General features: G+C 40.7%; 1 protein-coding gene across 1 annotated transcript in view; it reads left to right on the plus strand.

Moving 5' to 3' along the window:
- Positions 1 to 4,753: 4,753 nt before the first annotated feature.
- The window catches only part of RASA1 (RAS p21 protein activator 1), a 53,455-nt gene continuing 35,714 nt past the window's right edge, over positions 4,754 to 22,494 (plus strand). The window contains exons 1-2 of the mRNA XM_072360294.1: positions 4,754 to 5,410; positions 20,123 to 20,272. Of these exons, the coding sequence (XP_072216395.1) occupies positions 5,028 to 5,410; positions 20,123 to 20,272 (533 nt within the window). The 5' untranslated portion in view covers positions 4,754 to 5,027. The remainder of the gene's footprint in view (positions 5,411 to 20,122; positions 20,273 to 22,494) is intronic.

Below are 22,494 nucleotides of genomic sequence, written 5' to 3' on the forward strand. Positions count from 1 at the left end.
ACACTTGCAGTTGCCACTTTATTTTTCAGGAAGAACACGGATGGGGACAGTTGCAACTTCTATGCTTTTACCTTTTTAAGCAAGCATCTTATTGATTCATATGTACTAAGATGGCACACCATTACATCTTTGACTGAAACTTAACTTTTTATCTGTTTTTTACCTAAAGCACCCTCCAAGTTTACAGACAGCAACTTTCTAACAATAGCCTATCATAGTAATGCCAGATACATGTGCACTTACTGATCTGCTTCATCAGATGTCAGTAAATTAAAACAGTTCCAAGTCTGTACTGACCCAAGGCTGTGTAAGCCACAGTACAGTGCTTTGAGAACAGGCCAGCAGGGGTGCAATGGCATCTAACTATGCTCCATCTGAACTGAACAGTCTGAGCTGTCAACCATTCTGCTTTTGTCAAAATATTTTGATACATACAAGCTGACAGTCACTGAAAGGTAGCAATTGCAACCAGAACTCCTAAACACAAGAACCAGTAAAGTTTTCACTATATGTGCCTGTTTTTAGAATGTCTACTGCAGGAAGTGCATCTGAAGTGCATCAATTTAAACATAGCAGGTACAGTGAATCTGAAATCATAGAACCATAGAATCAGAAAATACCTTTGGTTGTAATGGAAATTAAGAGCCCACCCAGTTCCAACTCCCTGCCATGAACAGAGTTGCCATCCCTCAGATGAGGCTGCCCAGGGCTTCATCCAACTTGTGCTTGAACACCTCTTGGGGTGGGACACCTATCTTCACTGGGCAATTGTGCCAGGGCCTTACTAATCTCCGAGTAAAGAATTTCCTCCTAACACCTAACCTTAATCTCCCCTCTTTTAGTTTAAAGCCTTTCCCCCTTGTCCTATCACTATCTGCCCATGTAAAAAGTTAGTTTACTTCCTGTTCATTCACTCCTTCCAAGTAATGGAAGGCTGCAGTAAGGTCTCCCCAGAGCCTTCTCTCCAGGCTGAACAAGGCCAAATCCCACAACCCGTTTTCTTAGGAGAGGTGCTCCAGCCCTCTGATCATCTTCATGATGATCATCTTCATTTCCTCTGGACCTGCTCCAACATCTCTACATCTTTCTCACGCTGGTGGCCCCAGGCCTGGATGCAGTACTCCAGATGGGGCCTCACGAGGGCAGAGGAGAGGGGGACAGAGAAGAGGGCCCACCATTTTACCACTTTTCATCACAGGATGACAAGTGGCCTAAGGCTAGAAATCTTATAAATAGAAAGATACAGTGCAAGTATTTTGAGAATTCATTGCTAATGTCAGACTAGGTAGAATAAAGACATATACTGGTATCAGTGCATTACACGCAAAATAAATGGATTTTAAAATTTAACAGTGAAACAACTGCTCCCTGATTAAATTACAAAGTTCTGCATAACATTTTAAATGTACGAAACAGAAATTTTACATTTTCCCAAGTTAATCATTGAGAAAACTGCAACATGGCAGATTCAGAGAAAATCTGTCAATTAATAAGAACAGAAAAAAATATTTCCATCTATGTTCATGAGCAGGTTGACTGGGAAAAAATACTGCTACACTCAGATTAGCCAGGAAGAATTTGAGCCATGCTGTTCTAACATAAGGTTTAAGATTCAAAATCATGTGCTAATGCTGAGTATGAAACTGCGATATCAATTTCCTTCTGAAAACAAGCAGATTTGCTGCGTGCAAAGGACTCACACAAATAATAATAATAATAATAAAAAGGGACTGAAATACCACACTACTTACAACATCAGAAACATGAAATATGCAAAGTTAGGGAAAATGAAAAGCAAACTTATTTCTCTCATGCAGCCTGAAGTAGAGTGAGGCAAGCAAAAAAAACTGTGTTTCTATGCAATGGTGCTGTTCTAAAATTGAGGAGAGAAAGTGAAAAATTACAGAAAAAGCATACAAAACCTTTTAAAGTTGTTTTGGAACATAGGGGGAAAAAGAACTATTAAGAAAGATGATGATTCTTAAGAGAGGACAATTTAAACTTTTCAGGGGATTATAGTTCTTAGTTGTGCTTATTCATCTGAACCACGGCTTAAACACTCTATGTGCAGACTATACGAGAACAAAGTGAGCAGGGAAAAAAAGGCCACAGAAGAGTTTGCAGTTGGAGGGAGATCATTTTCCAAGTGACAAAAATGCTGTTCCAAATCAACAATAATCTGGAAGTCATGAAACAAAAAATATCCTCGGAAAACAAAGGGAAGTAATTTTAAAATGGGTATGTTGTTAAAATCTACTCAGAGATTCAATACAAATGAAATACTCGTACATACGAATACAGAAGTTTCTAATTTGAGCTATGAAAATGGAAGAGTTGATGGACTCAAAATTAAAGACAGATAGTGATTATTACCTTTTAGTTTCAATTATGCTTTTTATTTCTGAGACGGGATAACACCTCTGGAAAGGTGGAAATAAGCTATGCCTCGGTAGAAGATAGAAGTAGGCTTTAGTAGGCTAAACTGAGGAGTAAAAGAGAAAGTTATGCAAAGTATAAGTATCAGTGATTCAAGTAACATCTACTCCATAAATAACAGCTCTCTGAAATACAGGATCACTCAATTTATGCTGGCTTTTAACCCAATAAGCATTAATGCTTAACAGTTTTCAGTTTCTTTTCTTAAAGCTAATTAATTCTTTGTCACACATCTGTGAAGTACCGATGAAGAAAGTGTAACCCTGTAGAAATTATTTGCACAAGGCTAAGCAACAAATAGGGAATGAAAACCCTTGAGTTCTTAATGATATATTCAGCTGAGCAGAACACGTTACCACTGCCACCATCGCTGTGGTGCATACTATCATATAAGTCCCAGTGGTTCACGCTTTTCAAAGGAGGTTTGGTGGTACTGTCAGAAAATATTGCCCATAAGAAATGGCAGCATTATCATGTGCAACAATGTGTAAGAGTCAGTATTGGAACTCCTTCTGATTGGCCTTTAAATTAGAACAGAAAAACTCTATTACTGCAATTCTAATATTTGAAAGTAGACCAAGACTCAGAGACTCCACACCCAACAGCTGGCAAAGAACTAAACTGTATATATTCTCAGATTTGCCATCCTGCAAACCTGCACTGGGCCATATGCAAATACCTACCTCGGGAAACCTAACCCAACACCACCTACAGTAGGGATGAAGAAGGAACTATACTATGACACTTATACCTAAGCTTTTGTTAAAGAAGAACTGTAAATCTACAAGTATTAAGGAAAGTGTTGTTACACTCGTCCTTCGCCCAAACATATTTCTTTAAATAAAGCCCCATCAAAGCCTGGAATTCAACTTGAAAGCCTTAAAAAAGAGGAAATGCAAGTAACCTGGGGCAGATGACTTTGCTGGCTCAGTGGAATGAAGCAGTGTGTCTGGGGCAGGGGTGAAACAACTCTGCCGATCTCACAAGAAATTACCTTTCTGTGGAATCCTTGCTACATTTAGAACTGCTCTACCCAGATTAAATCTCTTGAAGGAGTGCTGCAGTTACATCACTCCAGTCCTACAGGAAGTTCTGAGTGCAGATGCCTCTGGTCTCCATGCTCATATACACATGCTGTCGCCCTTGAAGTCACTTAGAAAAGCCTGCTTCGTCGAAGCAATCATAAATATTTACACTGCAGCTCTATGTTTAGGAATATCACTTTTACAACAAAACTGTGCTAAAATCATTTTATTTAAAAACCTGTAGGAGAAAGCAAACCGCAATAAACAGAAACCCACGGAGCCAGCGGGCTGCAAGACAGCTTGGAATTACATATCCGATTGAAATATGGCAACGTGGAAACCAAGACCCTAAGAGATGGCAGTTGAGGCTGTAATTTCTTTAACAGAACGGCGGGGTATGAACGTGCTGCCATTCCGTGAGCAGCCAGCCTCTGCTCTGACGCCGGGCACGAGCCCAGCAGAGTCCCACGGGTACTTGCGGCGTTGCAGGATCTGGAAGCAGATCCTGCCTTCGGAAGGCAAGATACGAGGGTTCGCTTCAGTAGATAAAAGGAGGTTGGCTGCAGGGCGGTGGAAGTGCGAGTAGGAGTTTGTTTTAGTGGCCTCGGGAGAAATTCACTTAATTCTTTTGGTAACACGAGGCTTTGAAAACCTGAATGTTTAGATGCCTCCTGAGAACTTTTGAGCGGCGTGCAAGTGTCAACGTGCTGCTATTTGTCAGCTCTTTTATTACAGGGGAAGGAAAAAAAAGAAGGATCAGAAAAGTATCTCCGCGGTAATGGAGACGGTAACGCCCGGCAATGTCGGTCACACAGCGCCTAAAGATGAGCTGCTTTCCCACCCGCAGCACACACAGCGGAGGCGCAGGGCGGCGGGCGCCTTGCTAGCGGTGAAACACAAAGCACGAGCTCAGGACGCCCCGATCGCGCCGTCCCCGAGGCCGCTTCCCTTCCCCGCCGTGCCCCCGCGCCACCTGCCGCCTCTCCTCGCTTTTATTTCCCATTCTTTCTTCTAATTTTTCCCTTCCAAAGGCAGGTCGGCGGCCGGGCGCACGAACCGCCGCCCCTCCGCACCACATCAGCGCGGGGCGGGCCGCCCGGCCGCTCCTAACCCGCATTTTCCTCTCCCACGCGGTGCCGACGCTCCCCCTCCTTTACACGCCCGGCTCCGCGCACGCGCCCGTAGGGATGGGGCGGGGGAGAGGCGCGCATGCGCGACCCGTCCCACCGCCTCCCTCCTTTCCTCGCTCCCCCCCCCCCCCAGCCCAACTCGCGGGCACGCGGGGGCGGGGAGAGCGCGCGGGGCGGCGGAGCCGCTCCCCTGGCGGCCGGCGGGGCCGAGGCAGCCGCGCCGGGGCCCTGCGGAGCCGCCGTGAGCGCGCAGCCCCCGCCCAGCCGGGTATTGTTCGCGGCCCGTCTCCGCCGGGAGAGTTTTGCCCTCGTCCCGGCTCCGCTCCCCGCCGGGGCGGGGCGGGCCGGGGCCCCTTTGTCGCCACCTCCCCGGCGTGCGGCGGCGGCTGCGGGCGGGAGGGCGAGCGGCGGAGGGGAGGGGGGGGCGAGGCTCAACATGATGGCGGCCGAGGCCGGAGCTGAGGACGGCGGTTCGGTTACCTCGGCCGGGACGGCGGCCGCCGCCGAGCCGGGGCACTGCCGCGGCAAAGCGCCGGGGCCCCAGGGCCCGTTCGCGCCCGGCTCCGGTTCCGGCGGGGACAGCCCGGGCGCCGGCCCGGCTCTGTGCTCGGCGCTCGGGCTGCTGGCGCTCGGCTCGACGGGAGCCCCGCCGCCGCCCAGCGAGCCGGGCACCGCCGCCTTCCCCCCGCTGCCGCCGCCGCCGCCGCCCCTACCCCCGGCCGGCGGGCTGGCGGCCGTGGACGAGGGCGACTCGCTGGACGGGCCGGAGTACGAGGAGGAGGAGGTGGCCATCCCGCTGAACGCGCCCCCCACCAACCAGTAAGTACCGCGCCCCTCCGCCGAACCGCGCCCCCCCACCCCCCTCGGTTCCGCTCCTGAAGCGCAGGAAGAGCGCGGCTCCGCGCAGCGCCGCGTGTCCGTGCGGCGGGGGGAGGCCCGGGGGCGCCTCCCGGACAGCCTCGGACTACGTCGGTAACTTTGTAACAGGCGGAGAGCTGCCGTTGTACAAAGCGCTGCTTCCCCTCGTGCCATCCTTTTGCGTTCCATTGTTTATACCTTAAAAAAAAGCACAAAAATAACAACAGCGCAAAAAACACCCCAACCTTTTCTTATTTCGTACAACAATATCACAAAGGTTGCACGCACGTGTTTGCCTTCGTGGAGTAGGGAGGATGAGGTTTGCTCACTCTGGAACGCAGCTTTGAAATGAGTAGAATTCTTCTTCTACTTTAAAATAGTGGGCGGGCAGTTCTTACAGAATAGCGCCTGACTTTGCTGCTCAGCCAGTTTAAAGCAAGGCTGTTTTTAGTTAGTCTGCATGTAGGCAGGAGGCAGAGGTGAAAAATAAAATCTTGCAAACCTCCTGTTGGATCTCATTCTGTTATTTCTGTCTTAAGGTGAAGGGAAGTCCTGCGGTGCTGGTAACAGAATTTTGCACTCTGAGCAGATTTCACACAATTTATATCGTGTGAAAAGTGTTAAGATCAGATAATGCCGTGCGGAGTTTGTGTAATTAATAAGAACTCCATGCACAGCCTTTGGATTGAAGTGTAGGAAGTCTGCAGGTTTGTGTAAAGCACTGCAAGCCCTGTTTTAGTACAGAAAACAGTTCTCTGAGAGGGTGCCTGGTTATTTAAAAAAAGAAGTTGCTTCCGAAGCTCCATTGGTTGCACCAAATAGTGTCTAGAAACATTGTTCCTGAAGTTTCTTGAGGATAGCAGCTAACGTAAGGTTTCAAGGTACTGAAACAATTGGTCTAGATGTTCATAGTGGGCTTTTCCAACCTTAAGGAGTCTCATTCTGTGAAACCATGAGTGTTGGCAGATATTTTCAAGGCGTGGATCAGAAAGGCGACCTGAAGACCCATCTGAATTTGGGTTCTTTGTTACATTCTTTCCCAACACCACTCCTAGAGACTTCTGCACTATTCACGTATTTCCATGATTTCAGGAATCATTAAAGTCATCAGGAGGACATAAAGATGTACTGTTATGAATCCCTTTTAAATTCATGTCTCTCACTTTGACAGTCTTCCCTGTAATCTCCTGATTTCTTGACTTTCTGTAGAAGTTTGCTAACGTGAGACCTTGTTTTGTGCAGACAGTGTTTGAACAGTGTTTGACTGGCGTCACTAATGAGCTGGAAATATGATCAGGCTGTTCTGACAAAGGATCAGGAGGGAAATAGAGGCACACGAATGTGAAATTGCTTCTTCAGAGTTGTCAAATCACTGGAGCAGACAATTCTGTGCTTCTGATTTTTCTCTCTGAAAAAAGATCGGACTGCTTTTTCCATTAGACCCAGTCATATTAGTCAGAGAGAGAGTAGTCTTTTTTGCAAGTACCTTTAGGAAATGGGGTGATGGGTTACAAATGACCACCTGTTTGGTCCTAAATATGCAATATGGACGTATGCAAATGGGAGTGGGATTTGCTGTCAGAGCATTGTCCTGTGACTGGAGTGCTGGAGTGATGTCTGTCTTTAAGTGTTTTGACAAGTGTGTGCTGAGGGGAAGGCTGTACAGGCCCTAATTTGCTCTGGTTAACAGTACCTTACTCAGACAAAAGGGAGACAGGAGTCTTTGTGGAAGGAGGGCATAACTCTGAGCTGAGCTTTCTTCACAAAAGAGAATCCTTCACAACAAATCAAGTATTTTGGAGAATTTACACGTACCTCCTAACACCGTGTTCTTAACAGCTTTTTCTTCATCACATAACCCTTGGAGTGTGACTTTTTAATAAAAAATTGATTGAATAGAACCACGCTTCTCTCTCACTCCACTCCTCTATGGTGTCAGTTTTCATCATTCTTATTTAAGTCATTCAAATTGGCCATATGCTGATAGTAAATCGCATCCTCTCAGTCCTGCTGTTTTGTTTTGGAAGGGCCCTTTCTTTGTAGACGTACCATCTGCTTCTATGGAATTAAACTCCTGAATTATTACCAAAACAAAGATCAATATTATCTATAATCTTATACAGGGAAAGGTTTGCTATAATTCTTTATATAAAAGGTTTGCTATAATTCTTTAGGAATAATAATTGAATTTATAGTTAAGATTAAATTTGTCCAGTTGGATATGACTACAAAACTGCTGTTCCATTTGTTTAAATGTGACTGCCAGCTCCACCCTTTCCCACTTCCTCCTAATTCATTCAGTTTTTATGGGAGGCATACATGATCGGCTCGATGGATAATTCTGTGACTTTGTTTTGTTTCTTTGCCTTATTTGCTTATAAATAACGTATGCACCTCTGAAAACTGGAAGTGCTCTTTGCATTTGGCTTTGCTTTATGTGACATTATGTCTTGTACGAGAACAAAAAGAGATTTTATTTCATAACAGTAAAACTCAGTGGGCCTCTTTGCCTTCCCTTGGCATGCATCACATTTCAGGATTTACTGAATTGTTGGTTACTGACTCTATACAAAAAATAAAAATAATTTTAAAAATTAAAAAAAAAAATAAATCTGGTAAAAGCTGCTGCTGGTATTTCCTACTTTGTGCTCCAGTCTGAAGTTGGACTTGCATGCATGAAATTAAACAAAGCTTTTTGTAAAAACTGAAGCACAACTTTATGACCTTTTTGTGTGATGATTTGCTTTGCAAATTTAATAAATAAATAAATAAATAAAATGAATCTGTGTGAATTGTCAGTTTACGATTTTGAGACCACAAAGATGTTATAGAAGATAGACTTTTTGGTATGAGTGAGTTCTTAAAGTGTACCTGACATGCAGATTTTCACAGTAGCTAACCCAAAGAGATGGGAAGTCAAACAAGTGCAAATTCTGTGCTTCCCATCAGGATGTTGTAACTATAGTTTGCTTAGAGTAGTCAGGATATATTCATCTTTGATAGCAAGCATCTAATAAGTACACTTAATTTCTTCTTTTCCATGTGCCTAAGGAAAAGGGGAACATGTCATGTCTTAATACATTTTCCTGGGTTTTGTTTCATTAGAAGGACACTGTCGGCATTTAACAGGTTCTCTGCAACCAAAAGCTCAAAATTTCCAAGTAGTGTTGCTATTCATCTTCTTTCATACTGAGTGAAGTTGACTCAGGACTTGTCTGTTCATCATTCAAGTGTGTGTAGTTTTCCATTAGTCTGGAGTGTAGCGAATGTGTATTTATTTTGTAGTTTAATACTGGGTGGGAAGCACAGGATGCTAAAGAATAAAACGCGCAATTCTATGTTGTTTCGTTCTCGGATTTTCTCTGCTTTTTTCCTCATCTGCCAAACAACGACTGGCAGGTTGATGGAGGTCTGAAATATTGTAAGGGAATTGCCTTCATCATTAGCGAGCGTTACCTAACTTAGTAATAAATCGGTAATACTTGAGATAGGTGAGATGTTTTGACTAAAAATCTTAGTCGTCGGGATAATTTGGGATGCCTTTGTTCTATTAAGGCAGCAGAAACAGTTGCTGGGTATTTCATCAAAATTTGTAGTTTCATATGATGATTTTTTTTAAGCAATGATTAGCAGTTTTAAGTGGCAGTCAGTTGAAATTGAAAGCTGACTGTTACAGAACGGAACTGTCTGTCAAAATACTATCTGGTTTTAAAAAAAAAAAGCTTACCCAAAGTAGATATATTTTTGGTCACACTCTGTTCAATATATTAGTGAGATAAGGCTGAAAATAGAGAGATGGGTAGGGAAACAAGCAAGGATTGCAGGAAATAATATTTTTATGTCCAAATGTTCTTCAGGTAAGCCTTGCAAAGGTGGCAAGTCCAGAGCTGTGCAACATTTGTTTATTTGGGTAACCAGTATGAATAGAAAGTAATTTAGGGTTTTTTGGGCTTTTTTTTTTTTTTTTTTTTTTTTTTTTGTATTGTTTTGTGTGTGTGTGTGTTGTTTTTTTTCTGGAATAGTTGTTGAGGATTATTTTCCATGCCAATGAATAAATCTGTTGCTGTGAAAACTAAAGGGGAAATAATGTTGGCATATTTAGTTTGATTCTGTGAACACATTAAAAATGAGATGGGATGTAAGTTGACTTTAGTGCACAAGGTTCCATTTCTGTTTAGTCTTAATGTAGTTAGTGGCTAAATTTCCCTCTTTCGAAAAACTGAGGTTTCTACTTCCTATGGGGAGCAGGAATTGATAAAGGAATTAATTATCTGAAGTGGCTGATTAGTGTACTGACTTGGTTGCTTACAAAATAAGCTCGAAGAAGTCTAGTTTTAGTTACGGTTTAATATGGCTTCAATGTGTGGTTAAGAGCAGCAGAGCAAAATTGCACATAACCGTATGAAGGAAGCAAAGTGGTAAGTAAACTGATGTGATAGGTATGTATGTAAAAGTGAGCTTTAGATGTAGAGAAACAAAAGTAGAACAGCATTTGATGCTGTGTTGATAAGGAATTTTCAGTATTTCTAGTATTTCTACTTAGTATCAGATGGTGTCACTTCATCTATAGATCGAATGTTCTCTTGTTCTCCTTATGCTTCATTAGGCTTGTGTTTTGTCATATATCAAATTCCAGAATATCAGTGTGGGACTGACTGACTTTGCTGGCCTGTCCTATTAAGGAACACAATACTATGCAATGTTCCTTCACCCTTCCTTGTTTTGATGTTTTGTAGAGGGGCAGTGGGGAGAAGCACAAATTTTCCAGTGTGGGTGTGGGTCTCTTCATATGTGGATCCTGTCTATTGTTTCCACGCTCCTGCATTAGTTTTTAGCTTTATCCCATATCTTTCTTAGTCCTTTAATAAAACTAAACCAAGAAATCTTGGAATTTATCTCACTAGTGAGCAGTGTAGGAGGCATTATGTTTTTACATGGTCCCTGTGCTTCATAGAAGTATCCCACTGGAACAATTCTGTCTTCCTCTGCCTTTCTCCAAATTATGGTCAGCACCAATGAAATGTTAGTGTCATTCAAATGCTTATGTTCCCTCTCCTGTTTTCTTGTTTTATACGTGTGCATACAGCCTTTACTATTCTCTACCTTTTACGTAAAACATCTGCTCTATCCATCTAGAATAGAAGAAAAGTTTGTTTTCACTTGTCTTTATGTTGTGAAATGTGTTGAAGGTAAGGGATAGTGGTCAGCATGGGTTTCTGAGATGAATATTAAACTTAACCAACCAGATCGCCTTCTATAGTGAGGTACTTGGCTTGGTACATGCGGGAGAATTAGTGGATATTTGTTGACCTTATCTTTAGGACTGCTTTTATTACCGTATATATGTATATATAGCATATAGCAAATAGGTTAACAGCATACAGGTTAGGTAAGTAGAAGTACAGTGGATTGAAGAGCCAACGTGGATGTTGGACAAAAGGGGCTCGGTGGTCAGTGACGTGAAATTAAGTTGGAGGCAGATGTTCCCCAGGTTGTACCACAGAGCCCATTCTGTTAACAATGTGGTTATTGGCTGCTGTGATGGGACAGAGTGCACCCTCAGAAAGTTCACAAACAATGACAAAACCATAAGGTTGATGCAGCTGGTGGGTGAGCTGAAGCGGTATGGGACCTGTTGAAGTTCAGCAGAGGAAATGAGAAGCTCCTTTATGAGGACAGTTTGCCTCTGCTCAGTGTTGCTGAGGCAAATATGGTGCTGTGCTGGGCTCCCTGTAGAGGGGAAACACAGACTTAAAGGAGCAAGTCCAGTGTGGGACCACCAACGTAATGGCTTGGACTGTTTTGCCTGAAGAAGAAACTCAAGCGGATCTTTCCCATCTTACACATGATGGGAGGGAGCAAAGAGAGTGAAGCTCTCTTCCTTGCTGCCTAGTGATAGAACAGAAGGTTGTAGGAAAAAAAAAAAAAAAAAAAAAAAAAAAATTGAAAAACTTGAAATTACACTTGAATACAGAAAACAAGATGGTTTTGTTTGTTTGTTTAACTTTGGTGTTAGTGAGAACACTGCAGCAGGCTGCCTTCAGAGATTACTAAGTCTCTGTCTCTGACTTTGGCTCTGAGCAGCCTGCTATATCTCATCTGCTTGAAGAACTGGGTGGAAGGACAGGCAGGCAATCCCCAGTAGTCATTTCATAATGATGATCTAAATGATTCTATGATTCTATGTAAATGTGCTGATTATAGAGTTGAAGATGACTGTTATAAGACCTCTCTGCTTGAAGTACTCTGGAATCACCTCAGTGACATCAGCTAATAGCAAAGGCTTTAAAGTACAAGGTATCCTTAGGAAAACAAATAGAATATTTCATTTTTATTTCATTTTATTTTTTTTTTAATTTTTATTTTGTGTATACAAATCTAATTTCTAGTGCAAAAACTCAGGAGTTTGTTTTTTAAATAAATTCTAGGATAATTAGTAGTGCTGTTAGTTATTTAATCAGTTTGCTTGTCATATATAACTTTAACTTTTAAGTTATCTTTTTATTTCTTTAATAGGTGTACTTTAAAAGCTGCATAGAAACCACTGTTGGTAAATAAACACGAAAGCTCCAGGCACATTTTAGAGGGGGAGGAATATAAGGACAAGGGCAGATTGACCATGGAGGACAGGCAAAAATGAAACACTATAGGCTGACTGCAGCCCCCATTCCATTGCCTCTTCCCATCTGCTGCCCAGTGAGAGGAGGTAGAAGTGGTTGAGTAGGAGGAAGGTCTGTTTAGCTTGCTGTTAGTTCTCACTGTCCCTGTTAGCAGTGTGTTAGCAGTAGGCAATAAATTGCATTAATATTAATCTTCCTGTGTTAAGGCTGTTTTGCATGTCGTGGTAATTAGCTGAGTGTCTCTCTGTTCATGTCTCAACGCACGAGCATCTTTTTCATTTCATTTTATCCAGCTGTGGAGTACAAGGGCAGAATGGCAGTGCTGAGCTGCCCCGTATGGTGAAACTACCATTAGTAATCAAGCTCCCCCCTAAAGAAAAAGTGATTTCTCATCTGCAAGTTTCAATTTGTTTGGATTTTTTTAGGGTTTTCATTTATGTTGAATTGAAACAGTAGTACTTGACCATCCTCAAGTTATAGCTATTTTTTTGCTAGTAAGTATAAACTTTCCTCAGATTGGAATATACATGCCAATGTAGAAATATTTTCAGTTGTGTGTATTTCAAGCAGATGACTTTGCAACTATATGGGAGTATTTGCTTTGCTATGATTTTCTATTAAAGATGACTGTCATTGCCTCAGCAGGGGTGTTTGTATGATTTCTCTCATCCATAGGTACTTGGAGATACTTGTACAAGGGTTCCATTCCTTCTGTGAACTTCCCCTTATAGGGTACACTGCTTTCTTTCCTGCAGTGGTTTCAAGAAGCCATGGGGGTTTAGTCAGTCTTAGATCAACTCAAGAATCATATAATTTTGTGAGGATTTATTTAAGTTTTTTGTGTTTTTTTGTTTTTTTTTCTTTTCCTAAAATATTTGGCCTATTATTGTTTTAAGTCCACCTGTTTCCTGTAAAATTAAGCATATATATAAATGCTGACCCACATGTTGTACGCACACAAAAGGATATTCAGTCTGTGGCTTGCTGGGTTTTGTGTGCTTATTTTATATATTGAACTGCATCAGCCTGCTGTGTATGAAATTTAAGAGCAAAAGTAAATCAGTTCATTTTCTGCATCTCCATCTGTTAATGAATAACAGTGGAGGCCTTACAGGATATCATATTTGGATATTTTGTTAATCTGGAACACCGAGTTACAAACATTAACTTTTTCAAACCACTGCTAGTTCTCAGTACCTTTTCCCTAGACCTTTTCTTTGAGGGATTTTTGTGCATTTTAAGAATCTGCTGAGATTTTTTGATGTTGTTATTTTTACTGTTTCAAAGATATACTGGGAAATACCTTAATTCTTCCAAAACATAGCAAAGCCTCTGCAGTAGTTGTTCTGTAATTCAGTTTTAGAAGCAGGTTCTGTTTTGTCTTAGCTTCACACAGTTTAGTGATGTCATACTGTTAGGGTCAGTGGCTGCATGAATTGTATGCTGTTGAGTATATTTCTTTGTTATTTGTGTTGTGTGGGGGAGGCGTTGGACATCTTTTACTTTATGCATTGTTCCTGGCTTGAAAGTCTAGAGCTGTCAGGGTTTTCTCTTTAGAGCAACAGTTCTCCATGAGCAAGAGTCTGGGAAACATTCTAGCATGCAAGATGAGAATGAAGCACAGAACACAAAGCTCTGCTTGGTTCCTTTGGACTCTAACCCGGAGTTTTACTGCTGCCTGGGAGGTGAAAGCACTGGGAGGCAGCGAATTTCTGTTTCAGTTAGTGATAACTGAGCAAAGCTGGCAGAAAATAAAACAGACAAGAAGAATGTCCAAGATTGGGTGCAGGAGAGGATAAGATGCACGGAGGGAGGAGGAAAGTTAAGGAGCTAATGATGCATTTCATGGAGTTATCAGCAGAAAATGTTGTTATCCTAGGGATTAATTGTTGTCAGAAAATATCTTTTTATTTTCATAACAATATTGGTGTTGTTTCTGTGATAGCATTACTCTTAGTTTAAATAGAAAAAGGCCTTTCCTTGACCAGAAGGCACTAATGGGAAAATGAGTGTGTGAAAATGAGTAACTTTTACTAATGAGAAACTTCTTGCTAAAAACTGTACTGAGTCCCTGAATTGACATCTGAACTGACATTTTACTAAGAAAATGCAAGCTGTTTTTCAGCGTATTTAGCTGTATGTCATTTGTTTTTAAGTTGCTTTTCCAAAAAGGAAATAGCAGTCAGTGTTCTTTTTAGAAAATAAGTACTAAGTAGGGTTGAAAATACTCCTTTGCATTGCCTTGTTTACTGTTGTGCTGTTGTCGCATCTCTTGTAATAAAAGTATGCTGTTTATCCTTAAAATACTAAAACTTGTAGAACCTCACCCGTCTTAATGAAATTGTTTGAATTACTGCCTTTTGAATGTAAGCCTACCGCATTTTTTTCAGCCTTGGTTAGTCTTTGTGTTAAGATGTACAGAGATTTTTTTCCTCCCAAGTTCATAGTTGCTATATCCTCTGCTGGAGGTGTTTTAGTGGCTTTTGGGGCCCTGTGCAAGTCCTACAGTGGGACTCATGTCTTTTGCTTGGTTTCTAGTCTTCAAGTGCAGTATGACGCTGGTTTATTAAGTGTTTCTGAAGAGGTTTGGAACAGTAAAAGGATATACGCAGATTTATTCTTTATCAGGTTTACTTTCATTCTACCTCTGTACAAAAATGCATGAGTATGTGAAAGGGATTAAAAATCCTTACGTAACCCTTACTTAACCTACAGTAGTACTGAACATTCCAATTTCACTCACACTGGACAAAGAACACCTTCAGGTTAGTTTCTGCTCCTTCCAGTATTTTGCAGGTGCAGCCCTTGTAGCAAATGATCCGTGTTTGTAGAGCTTTCTCAGGCAGGAAGTTTTTTTGCAGTGCTGAGAACTACAAAGACCCTGTCAAAAACTGCTGACTATGCAGTGATAGACTTAGCAAGACAGAATTAAGCAGTGAATTTATAAAGATACAAGTGAAACTGCTTAATCTTTGCAAATAGTATACATAAAGGAAGTAGTGCAGCTTTACATAGAGTGCAGCTTTATGAATCTGACAGACAGAGGATAAGGTGTTACGAAGCAGCATCAGGATGAAAATGGTAGCACTAAGAATGTGCTTCAAACTGAGGGACTGGCAAATCTGAAAGGAGACTTAAACAGTGGATTTGAGTGTCAAGTCTGCCATTGTTTATTACTAAAAATGGAAAGTTTGAGAGGGAATGGCTGGTATTAACAGAATGATAAGAAACAAGAGCACAGGTTATCTTGTTGGTTTTGATTTCATCTGTGTCCCTGAGACTACTCAAGAGTGCTGTGCCATTTGAAGCTTTTTTGCAGTTTTCCTGGTCCGAGGTAATCATACCTTTGTTCTCTTTTGCTTTACAAAGGGAGCACAGCTCATGTAGTCTCTGGGGTGATAACAAGAGTCTGTAATGTGTAAAAAAAAAACAAAACAAAACAACAAAGCACTAAACTATTGGCTGTGTATTGTTAAGAGCGGGGCTCTGACCACATCTCAGGAGTACTCCATTTCTTTTGGATTTTGTTGTAGCAGTAAGGTGTGTAGCTAAGATGAGCTTTGAGTGAAGTGGATGCAGCATTTGATAAGTTTCTAAGTAGAAATCAGGAGATCCCCATCTGTTGTCTGTATCCTCATTTCTACTGAGTTGTGAGAATTACTTTTGCACTGCTTCGGTGCTTTTTCCTGCTTTGCCCTCTTCCTGGTCTGCATTGTTTCCAAGTTAAAACTGCAGCATGCTGTAACAGCAAGATGCTTGAATGGAACAACAAATCCGCATTTGCTTTTCTTGCATTTAAAAGGAAATATGCAAATAAAAGTACTTGTTTGAACAATGCGACATACTTCCACACACAGTAGCAGCTGCCTCCTTCCAGATGGCAACTCCACCATCTGCTTCACAGCCTGTCTCTCGGATGGACTCTGTAGCATGTCTGTGGGGCCAGGAGTCCTGTTACTGCACCACAAGCTTCTTTAGAGATATGATGCGGTCATATTCCTGCTCCCAGAAAGACATGTTGGCTAGGTTTGATGAGGCAGGTAAGGCTGAGTGTCTGCTGCCCTGCTTCTCCTGTGCTGTGTGGAGAACCACTGGGCTCCTCTTCTGCCAGTCAGAGATAGCAGTGCTGGCTCCTCTGCTGTGGCTGCACTGCCAGCAGCGTTCTCTTGGGTAGCTGCATGGTGCTTGTGTCTTCATAGAATCTGCTTGTGATGATGCAGTGTTTTCCTTGTCTGCTTTCAGTAACTAAGATTATGGTACACAGGGTTGAAGTTTTGAATATGCTGCTTTTGATTCAAACTAACAGATGGAAACATTTTCTTCACAGCATCAGACTAGTTTGTGAAATGTGGAAGTCTGTAATCGATACTCTCTTAGAATTACAATAAAGGTCATGGTGTGGGTAATAAGTTTGTTACAGCAGTGCTTAAACAGCTGGTCATGGAAACAACTGAAATTATGATCCAAAGCTGGTAAGGCATTCTGTAGTTGAATCATTCCATAACCTTCTGTGACAATACTACCTATGTTTTTTCATACCCAGCAACATCTAAAGTATTGCCAGATCACTGCTGTTTGATTCAGTGTTGTTTAATAATGTTAACTTAAAACACACACAGAAGGCCCCCCCCTATATTATTAGCATTTAAGTATCTAGAAAGCTAATGTTGAAAATAAGTGTTCCTAGGTAAGATCAGGCAAGAAAACAGAATCAACTGACTAGCATTAATAGGGGTCTTGCATCTGGCAATGGTAGAGAGTATACATCTGAATAGTAGTGAGTTACTGTTCTGAGTGCACAAGTGTCTCAGCCAGGGGGGAAACTTTTTGCTCAGGAACAGCTGCACAGTTTTTTCAGTTGATACCCTCCTATCCAAACCTTAGTATATTTAATGAGTCTTGCAGTGCACCGTAGGTAGGACTCAGTTTTACTCCTTTGAAGAGTCTGTTTTTGATATTAAAAGATCTTAAATGTTACTTCTAGTTACATGTATGTTAAACTAGGCCGCAAAACCTGAAGCCGTGACAGATAGCGCTCCTGATTCTGCAGAGCCTCCTAGGAGGCAAAGGTGGGTTTCAGAGGTGCATTTTGGAGATGCTGAACTCAAGCTTCCTGGAGATACTCAATTGAGGATGAAAGTCAGAGGATCTGGCCTGTCCTTCAGGTTGTCCTTCATTTAGTTCATCATTCTTTGATGAAACTGCAGTGAGTAGGACTGGTTCCACAGTTTCAGTCATTTATTGAATTTTTTATGTTTTTTTTTTTTTCAAATAGCATTCTGAGTTGGGTGAGTGTTCCTTTATAGCACCGTAAATTATGACATTTTTCACTGGTATGAATTTGTACTCAGAACACTAGTTAGTGTTGAAAGTAAAATTGATCTGTCGATGTATTTCAAAGCAAAAACAACAACAAAACCAACCTATGGCTTAGCAAGTGTTTCTTAAAAGTGGTTAACAACGCTAGACATATACCAAAAAAGATAATTGAGCACTTGATATCCTTAAATCAGATTAAGTATGACAATATTGTTAGATATTCTTTACTCATGTTTGCTATTAAACTATGCGAAGGCAGTGATGAAAATTTGCAGAGTACCTCTTCATTGAAATCAAGTGATAGCTGAGTGAAGTAAAAGATGTGCTGTTAAAAACATAATCTATCAGCACTCTTCTATCTATTCAAGCATGCTATCTTGCTTGAATAAAGTGTTTCGTTAATGATGTAACTTCAGTCTCTGGAAAAATGCAGTTGCCTCCCAACAAGCATTTTGCTTACTGTCATGGTATTGTAGAAGCTTGTACTTCAGTCTGTATCCTGTTTTCTGAAGATGTGTGCTATCTGCAGAGGCTTCCTGAGGATATCACTTGGGCTGTTTTCTGTTATCACTGCTGTGTATAAACTGCTCTACTGGCACTTGTAGGTTACCTTCAGTTGGTAGTTAAATGCAGGGCAAGAGCTGTGAGGGTGTCCTCTTTGTTCAGAACTTCTGGCCTTAATGTGTTAGTGACATGGTTTGGTAGTGACCATTATTGTGTGAAATCTCAGTGCACTGCAGAAAGGTGAGCACTTAATTTGCGAGTAATTATGCTTTTTTTTTTTTTTTTTTTTTTTTTTTCCTAGTATATTTGTTGCTAGTTGTTTGAGTTCTTATTGGCACTCAAGATTATTACCACCATCCAGATTTTCAGAATGTGCCCTTAAGTTTGGCATCAAAGGTAATGCATCTCTCAATAAAGGTAGGATTATTTTTCTCAAGTGGGTTATAAGTAGGAACAAATAAAAGCTGAGTGAGCCCATTGTTAGTTTAAAATAGACTTCATGGAATGTTGGTTTCAAATAATTTCTTGATCAGGAAAGTTTCTTGGGTCTCCTGGGAGTTCATTCCTTTCAGAAAGCCAGTCTGTCCAGAAGAGCGAAGCCAGGTTGTGGCATGCGTGTAATTAACAGGGTTTAAGCCACACTGTGCCCACTGAGAAGCAGAATATTTTGTCCTAGGTAGTTCGAAATAGACCGTCCTGATTTAGTTCAGCTCCACAGAGGGCTCTCAGACAGAGCAGTGCCATCCACTTGTGTGCAAGCTGTTTGTAAGCTGGTTCCTGCCAGCAAGGCCGTGCAGTTCTGGAATGCAGTGAGCAAAGCACCAGCTCTGCAGCCTGGCTGGCCTGCCTGAGCCTCAGCTGCTGCGAGGGCGTGCAGACAATGCAGCATTTTTTCTGGTTTAGCTTGTTTTTCTCAGGATGAGGAAGAGAAGCAATGGAGGCCTATACCAGCAAAAATATAGCCTTGCCAGGGCAAACAGTATCTGCATGGGTGCTGCTGCTCCTGCAGTACATAATGCTTATCTGCAGAGTGTCAGATCGTCATTCTGATAAAAGCTGCCCTGAAGGAAAACTTCTGTTTTTGCTTCCATTTCGTAAAATAAATGTTTCTGGCTAGATTTCATCAGCAGCCCATGTGTTCTGATTTTTTTGTTTTTCTTTAAAGGTACTTTTCATATCTGTTCCAGAATTTGTTTTTTATAAATCCTACATGCTCATATGTCTGGCAGAATCAATAAGTGGCTGATCTGAATTACTGAATGACTTAATTACTTTGTAAAAGTGGCAATATGAAAACTGGAGTTTACTTGAGGGTAAAAATCAAAGGCTAAATCTGAGCATTGTTAGTTGGTGGATGCAGACCTAATAAATTACTATATTATGTAGCTCTAGAGCATACTGCAACCTTCTAAAAGGCCTAGATATATTTTCTTAATAAGGAGATCAGAACACAATCTTTTTTTTTAAATTTTTTTATTTTATTTTAATTCCTTTTCTTCTTTGTGTGTGTGTGTGTGTGTGTGTGTGTGTAAACACAATGCTGGATCATTTAGGATGGAGATTTCTGGTGGGAGCTATATGAGTCAAAGAACTCAAGTGCAGCTGGTGAATACTTTGCTATTAACTGTCTTATATTTACCTTACAGACTGAAGTGCTCTTTTGTCCTATTTTGTAAGTCTGTATTTGCTGTGAATCTGCACTTTGCCTTAATTGATAGGGCCTGAATTGTGATTTAGGAAAGACAGTTTTGGGATTGGGCAGTGTTCTGGTGACTACTGTTCCTCCTATGTGATGCAGGTCTTGCTTCTGGATTATTGGTGTGCATGGGATGAAAATAGGTACTTTGCAACTCCAGCCTGAAATGAAGCCTAAGCTTCATTTTTATATTAAAATGCAAGAGTCTTCAAGTCAGATATCATCTCTGATTCTGTTTAAAACAAGCAGATCAGGGAGGAGGAAAAAGATGACATATAAAGTCTCTGCTTCTTGAGTTCATTCAAAATGTGAGTTATTTGGCTAAACAGGTTATCTGATGTCATGGAAATACTTATGGGACATGAGTAAATTAAGAGATCACACACATACGTATGTAATAAATATATATATATTTGAAAGAAGATTGCAGTTGCATCAGTTTTAAGAGCTTTCTTCAGCTTTACAAGTCTATTCTATAAGAATAAACAAAAACCTTAAGTTCTAAGGACACATATTGTTATGCTTCTCTTTCAGGTGGTATCATGGAAAACTTGACAGAACAATTGCAGAAGAACGTCTTCGACAGGCTGGAAAACCTGGGAGTTACCTTATTCGAGAAAGTGATCGGAGACCAGGTTCATTCGTGCTTTCGTTCCTTAGTAAAACAAATGTCAATCACTTTAGGTGAGAACAAAATGTTTTCTTTTAAATTACTGTAATCTGTTTATTTTTGTCTTGTGCTTGTCTTATGCCAGCAGGCAAGCCCTGTATTATGATAGAATATTTTTGACCTTTTATGGTATATTTTTAAACTTGTGCTTAGTTGTTCTAAAGTATGCTACATCAAATCCTTTTGCAGGAAGCCCAGCATCAAAAGAGAGATGCTTGTCTCCAGCTGTTGTGAATAAACTTAAAGTAACATGCAGATTTTGTTCGTTAGCCGTAAAGATGGTTTTGGATGTGTTCTTCAGTAGTCATTTCAGCTCACGGGGCATAAGCATTAAAAACAAATCTGATTGTCTCCTTAAATTGCGGGAATAAAATAATAAGAAGTGAAGAGATTATGTTTTTAGTAAGGGTTTGCTAGAAACAATTTTCAGCCTCTGTTAGAATTAATTGTTCCAAAAACAAATAGCCCTTTATCCAAACTCAAACTAGGATTATTTCAGCATTAGCAAGCTGGGTATGTTAGTGTGTTTCTTTATTCTTCAGTGTAAATGCAGTGTATGCTTAGAAAAGCTTGAACGTTAGTTACCAAATCAAGTGCTGCAGTGTAGTGTTCATTTTTACCAAACAGGACAGCAAGTAGGAAAAATGTAGGCCAAATAGCAAGTTTCTTTGGAAGCAGAAGGAACCTTTGACAGGAGTACAGTTAATAGAAGCAACAGATGCAAACTAAATTCTTTAACTCATGAAAGAGGGATCCAAGATATCATCATATAAGACACTATGTGTGTGACTTACAAATGTGGGGTTTTTGAGTGCCTCTGCTGAATGATGAAATGTAGTTCATAGGTCCCAGTCTAGCACTGACATGAGCTCCTAACTCTCTTAAATGCAGACAGTGTGCGGCACGTATAGTATGTCACATTTGTCATGTGAGCTAACAATTTTGGCTTCTCAGCTATACAGATAATAATACAGGAGAGGGATCTCGCCTAACAATAGGAGAAAATTATACTATACTAATGGTGGTGTTCTGTTATTGTTCTAGAGTCCTGCACTATTCTTATATATTTACTATTGAAGCCAACCTCACCCACTTGAATATTGGCACTGCCGGTTGAAAACGGTCTTCAATGGTTTCCAATCCCATAAAAAATGTTCCAATAAGAACTAAAATAATCTTGCATTCCAAGATCCCTAAAACACACATAAAGATGACTATCTGAAGTGAATTAATTTGTTTGTTGATACTGTGCTTCAGAGATTGGATGTATCCAAAATTTCATTTGTTTATTGAATGTGTGTTTTCTTTTGTTATGAGAAAGAGAAGTACTGCACTCAGAAACACTGTCAAACTTAAGACAAGTACTGTACTCAAAAATCCTGTCTTTAAGTACTTTCAAGCAAATACGGGGATGAATTTCCTGCATCCCAAAGAGAAGTGCTCTTTCCATCAGAGCTTGATGTTTGCTAATTGCAGCCTATTGAAATGGGTAAACCTTAATTGCCAATCTTCTTCTGTTTTTTTTCTTTTTTTTTTTTTTTTCCCTAAAAGTGTTGATTCCCTCAGTGAAAGTAAGATGTCAGCATCAGGTGAAAATGCTTTTGCACTGTATGGTTAATGGATAGCATATTAGTCTGTTGAAATCATTTTTTCACAGGAGTGTCGGTGAGTTACTGAGTGATACCACATATTGTGGGAGGAAATATTAATGTTTCAGTCTTTCCTGTTGGATTTTGTGGGATTACAGAAGACTTCCTATAGTGTTTGGTTCTGTGTTTTGAAGGCAGATTTAATTTATGCTTGAATTAGTAATCTGAGACACAACATTTTAGCTAGAACCTAATCTGTTTAGAAACTTAACAAGGAATCAGGCAGCAAATATGCCAGAAGATCTAACCTAAATCATTAGTTCTATTCTTATAGCACTGGAAGTGGAGGGAAATATGCTTAAAAACTGACCTAAAATTCTGAAATTCATCTTTATTTCTGCTTTATGCCAATGTGTGGGAGAAATCATTTAATTCAAAGAACTGACTGAGTAGAAAGATTTGTAGGGTGTGAAAACAGTGACCAGTTAAAGAAAATAGAATAAGAATGTCTAAAAGCAATTGCAGATAAGCAGTGTATTTATTTTGGATGAGGGATAAGTTTCAAAGTAATTTCTTAATTATGCATGGGTACTAAATAACTTCGAAAGTGACTAATTTTTGAAGGTATTTCAGCTCTCAGCATTCTG

The sequence above is a fragment of the Excalfactoria chinensis genome, chromosome Z (genome assembly GCF_039878825.1).
Source record: "Excalfactoria chinensis isolate bCotChi1 chromosome Z, bCotChi1.hap2, whole genome shotgun sequence".
NCBI lineage: Eukaryota > Metazoa > Chordata > Aves > Galliformes > Phasianidae > Excalfactoria > Excalfactoria chinensis.